The sequence below is a fragment of the Arachis duranensis genome, chromosome 1 (genome assembly GCF_000817695.3).
Source record: "Arachis duranensis cultivar V14167 chromosome 1, aradu.V14167.gnm2.J7QH, whole genome shotgun sequence".
Lineage (NCBI taxonomy): Eukaryota > Viridiplantae > Streptophyta > Magnoliopsida > Fabales > Fabaceae > Arachis > Arachis duranensis.
The window spans coordinates 5,542,875-5,548,765 of record NC_029772.3 but is presented as its reverse complement, the minus strand read 5'-3'; the positions used below and the strand labels follow the sequence as shown (position 1 = coordinate 5,548,765).

Genomic DNA, 5,891 nt, shown 5'->3' with positions numbered 1-5,891 from the left:
TTTCTCAGGAAACATTTTTGTCCCTTCCTTATAAGCAACTGAGCCGTTGCTGCAGCCATTATAGACCGCGCAGGATACAATAAACAGGGAATTGTTGATGCTGATTTTCTTTCCAAATGAGTAACGAAACCTACCTGTTCTCGTTGCTTTGAGCAAACTACTCTGCACCAGAAAATCAACTTTGTCTACATTATCAAGAAAGATAATCGAATTCGGCTTTTTACCCAACTCCCCAACAATGTAATCCACAACTATCTTCCTCTTAAACGAATCATGACAATAAGGACTCTGGAATTCGAAAACTGAGTTGGACAATACAAGCCTTCCAACGAGCTCAAATCCACAGAGATAGACCGTCTCTGTTACCAAACAAGCACTCTGCAATTGTCAAAGCAATTTTCATTTTTCCAACTCGATTTGGCCCTAAAAAAGCAAGCCATGTATCTGCTCTAATATATGAGCTGTGACGCTTATCGGGCTACAAAGCGAAATAGCTCGATTGATAGCATATATGTCCTTTTCAATGAGAACCTTGTGGAGTGACTTGAAATCGATCGAATTGAATTTCCCCTCGAAAGTTGGAGCAGAGCAGGTTTAGATATAGCAATTTGATGTGTGCTACCCTCATTCATGGCTTCAAGATTAGTTGAAACAGAATCTGACAAGTGCTGAAGATTCCCCTTATGATCATGTACCTTTGGAGTATTTGGTTCTTGAGCATTTGATGTATTATACATAATTCATAACCCCAAATCTGTGGTAACTTTATTCACTCTGGTCTTGGTAGAATGTGAAAGCCAAGAAATCTGAGGAACTTGTTCAATTATTTCATTGTTGAGACCAACAGAACCAAAAGGAATGACGAAAGAAATGGTAATTTCTGTTTATTTGGAATTTCTAGAATTGGATTTGAATATTGGATTTCATTGAGGGATAATGAAAAAAATGGTAGCTTCTGTTTATTTGTCTAAAATTTTAACTAAGATCTTATTATTGGCTTATCATCTTTCTTATATTTTTTGACGTATATAATTTTTATTTCTTATCAATTAGTACTCTCCTTTTATACTAGAAAGAATTGGCAGTACTTTGAAACTAATTTTATTTTAATTTCTGACATAAACATGTCTGATTTAATTTAGGAATAATATATTTAGGAGTGGAGATTGGAGTAATATACCGTACGCTGAAATACAAAAGATGAATGTTAATAGAATATCTACACAAGATATAGAAATTGAACTTTCATGACAATTATATACCTTGTATTTTGATGAGTTTATAACTCACCTATTTAATTTTGATAAAAATAAAATGATAAATTGAGAAAGTACGTAATAAAATTGAAAGAGTACGTATAGAATTTTGAATTTTAAACTTTTTTATGGACTTCTCAAAGTGGTTAATTCAATATAAAGGTAAAATTAAATGTTGAAATTTTATCTATTGATGTTTTTTTTGTGACTGTATTGGTTTAGTTTGTTTATTAGTCTAAAAAGAATATATGAAATTTTTTTTAATGTTGAGAAATTTATCGGTTAAAAAAATTAAAACGGATTATTTAAAATAGAAAATTTTCAACTGAACTCTTAATTCCCTTTTTTCTTGAGCTTTGTTTTTGTAAATGAAAAATTAATAAGATGAAAAGGAAGAGATTATATCTTACTAAACCAATGATTAACATAGTCACACAAAAAAAACCAATGATTAACATGCATGCATCTTTGACATATTTTATTATATTTTATTGATGTAAAAAATCAGAAAATACATGAAGGCTAATGTGACGACAATTATATATTTTTTATATTCGAAAATTTAGATTTAGTATCAATTCTATTTTTAATGTTCAATTTTAATTTGATCTTTAATATTTTAAAAGTGTAGTTTTAAACTTTTAATTTTTCTCTTACTGTTCCTAATGTTGTGAAGGTTTATATTTAGTTTCAATTAAGGTTACCTGAATTGCGGTGGCAGTGGAGCACTGGAGCGACAACAGCGAAAATGACGAACAAATGGAGCAGTACAGGTCCGTTGACACGTCCTTCTTTGCTAGTGCGGATGCCGCCCCACAATATCATTAGAATTTGACGATAGAAAATGAAATATCAAGTAACGAGGATAAGCAGCAAACTAGGAATTGTAGGGAGTAATTAGCCCACAATATCATTAGAATTTGACGATAGAAAATGAAATATCAAATAACGAGGATAAGCAGCAAACTAGGAATTGTAGGGAGTAATTAGCCGAAGAATGTTACTAACTAGCAAATGCTATATGTCCTAATGGAAAAAACTACATTTTACAATTAATTACAAACAAAATACATATGAGGGACCAAAAATTTTCTGTTTTAACTTAATATTCTAGCAGGAAGAAACAGTCCAAGATCTTGTTCTTCAACAAAATTGCTTTCACACTTAACCAATTTGATCACAAGTTTATCTTCAATTTGGTACTTCTTTTTTGCTTCAACAAATCCTCTTCCAAGAACACTCTCAATCCAATTTTCCATTGCATTTTTCTTTTCTGATAACCAAGTAGCTGCAAGAATCTGTGACATGGCATCATAATCAATTTCAAGAACAAGCTCCGATCCAAATACCCTTTGGAAATTCATGTCAATGATTTTGATTACTTGCTCCACAAGCGACTCAAAATCAAAGGGCTTAAAGACCACTTTTCCATCAATCTGATCACAGAATTCATGCAACCATGATTCATGGTTTTCAACTTCAGATTCGCCTTCACAATCATTGGAACTGGTGCATTCTTCAGATTCCTCTAAAGGCATATTCAGATCAAAACAAGACCATGATGCTTCTTTGAATAATTTCTGTGACTTGGATGTTACTCTGCTTTGAACTAATTTTCTTTTATTCAGAAATGTTGAAGCTTTTGATGTCACTTTTTTTCTCAGTTCAACCTTGACACTTTTAGTGCCGATTTTTTCGACATTCTCAGAAGCATTTCCAACTAACAATTTCATTTGACATCTTTCGGCCTGGAGAATTCTTTCTTCTGGAAACATTTTTATCCCTTCCTCATACGAGACAGAGCCGTGGCTGTAGCTATTATAGACGGTAGAGGATACAATAAACACTGAATTGTTGATGCTGATTTCCCTTCCAAGTGAGTATGGAAACCTACCTGTTCTCATTGCTTTGAGCAGACTACTCTGCACCAAAAAATCTGCTTTGTCTACATTCTCAAGAAAGATAACTGAATTCGGCTTTTTACCCAACTCCCCAGCAATGTAATCCACAACTGTCTTCCTCTTAAGCGAATCATGGCAATAAGGACTCTGGAATTCGAAAACTGAGTTGGACGGATACAAGCCTTCCAACGAGCTCAAATCCACAGAGATTAGGTTATCTCTGTTACCAAACAAGCACTCTGCAATTGCCAAAGCAATTTTCCTTTTTCCAACCCGATCTGGCCCGAAAAAAGCAAGCCATGTATCTGCTCTAATATATGAGCTGTGACGCTTACCGGGGCTACAAAGCGAAATAGCTCGATTGATAGCATATATGGCCTCTTCTTGCCATCCAACCTTTTCAATAAGAACCTTGTGGAGTGACTTGAAATCGATCGAATTGAATTTCCCCTCGAAATTTGGAGCAGAGCAGGGTTTAGATATAGCAATTTGGTGTGTACTACCTTCATTCATGGCTTCAAAATCAACTGAAACAGAATCTGACAAGTGCTGAAGATTTCCCTTATGATCATGTACCTTTGGAGTATTTGGTTCTTGAGCATTTGATGTATTATACATAGTTCCTAACCCCAAATCTGTGGTAACATTATTCACTGTAGCCTTGGTAGAAGGTGAAAGCCAAGAAACCTGAGGAACCTGTTCAATTATTTCTTTGTTGACAGCAACAGAACCAAAAGGGGATGATGAAGAAAATGGTAACTTCTGTTTATTTAGAATTTGTGGAATTTGATTGGAATATTGGATCTCATTGAGGGATAATGGAACTTTTATAGTACCAAATGGGAACCTTGTTGTTGGAGAGGTTTCATGTTTGTGATGAACATGTTGACAAATTTCATTCCATTTCCTTTGCAATCCAAAGATCTTGCCATTCAAGTTTGTGTTGTCTTCATTGATCTGCACTAAATTATGGAGTTCAATCTCATATATAAATGTAAACACAAATTTGAATCTATATATGTAAAACTTATTTTTCAGGACTAAAACTCTAAGAATTTTACACAGACAATCAATCATGTTCTATTTACATTAGCGAAAATAACTATTTTTTAAAGAGGAAGTATAGGGAGCCAATAGAATATCTGTACAATGTGTACAATAGGAGTATAGGGATTGATTCAATAGGATATCGAATGTTTATTATCTCTGGTACCCGGATGGTTATTCTGGATAGTATGAGTATATTGTGTTTGAAAAATTAGTAGTATTTAACCCTAAATGTTCATTTTTTAATTCATATTAGGCCAAATAAATAGTCACTTGTACACATTGTACAAATACTCTATTGGTTCTCTAGCGGAATTCTTTTTTAAATTCACTACTTAAAAAATTATCTAAACATATTGGATAACTGTGTACTGTCATTCTGTCAATGCACTGATTAAAACTCTATAAAGTATATGTTGTGTGATTGGCTCATGATAAATTATGTTAGTGGGTGAGTACAAGTATTGTCCTCACGATAACATGCAAGTGTGTGAGCATGTGATGAATGTCTCTCTTTGCATGCATTTGGACACAATCTAAGGGAATGCATCATAACATTAGATTATATCAATAATAAACCCACCTTTACTAAATCCATTGCTCCTTTATTTTGATCTCTTTGTAACCAAAGCAAGCTTGTTGGGTAACCACCACTATCACCATGACCTACCTTGTTGAGTAACTCAGCCATTTCTTGTTCATACTTTTCATTGCATGTGTCACAACGGCTTAGTAATAAAGTTGACGATGGTGATGATGATGACGATGATGAAGATGAAGATGGGGAATTATTGTTGTTACGGTTTATTAGGGTGCTACTACTGCTTCTGAATTCGGAAGGTGTTGAGAAGAAACCACCAAGTGGAACAAAGGACCCCATGAAGCTGCACACATTAAAGGTGATCATTATTAACATCAATTCTATTTTCATAATTCAATAGGTACAACTGAAAATCTCAACATAAAAATAAAATTAATAAAAAAAAATTTGAAGAGGGACAAAATTATTATCTTTGGCTCCTTATAGTGTCTATTTTGTGCTTTATCTTTGGGACCAAATGCTATCCATATGGTTATGCTTAAAATTTTTTTAGTTGTACATGATATTCTCTGAAAAATAAGTTTGTGTTAGAGTGATTTATGTTTGATAATCTTTATATCAAAATAGATTATAGTAAAGTAAATATTGTTTGGATTACACTGTTTAAAATTACTTTTAGATAAAAAATTACTAAAATAGATATCAATTTAAATAAATTTTTATATTATTCTATCATTTTAATTTAGATATTTAAATAGATATTATTAATTAATTTTATAATAAAATTAATATTTACTTACTAAAATAAAAATAATATATAAAATTGACAAAATATATTTTTATATCAAAAGCAAAAATAATATATAAAAAATATATCAAAATGTACTTTATTAAATCATATTACTTATAATTTTTTTAATACTCTCTATACTCTTTTATCTAATATTATTTTAAACTATAACTTTTAATTATTTATAACTTTATTCTTAGTTATAATTAGTTTTTTATTTACTTTGTTATTTTTAATGGGATCAATAATTTATATTAGGAAAAAGTTTAGTAACCAAAATTTTTCAGCCATAATTAGCCAAAATTTTTCATAATTTACTTCATTTATATCATTTAATATCAATTTTATTTTTTATT

At 31.6% G+C, this 5,891-nt stretch overlaps 1 protein-coding gene across 1 annotated transcript in view; it reads right to left on the bottom strand.

The window, feature by feature from the left end:
- Positions 1-2,229: 2,229 nt before the first annotated feature.
- Positions 2,230-5,891, bottom strand: part of LOC107471279 (protein SMAX1-LIKE 6) — an 8,495-nt gene continuing 4,833 nt past the window's right edge. The window contains 2 exon segments of the mRNA XM_052260281.1: positions 2,230-4,114; positions 4,788-5,088. Coding sequence (XP_052116241.1) covers positions 2,354-4,114; positions 4,788-5,088 — 2,062 coding nt within the window. The 3' untranslated portion in view covers positions 2,230-2,353.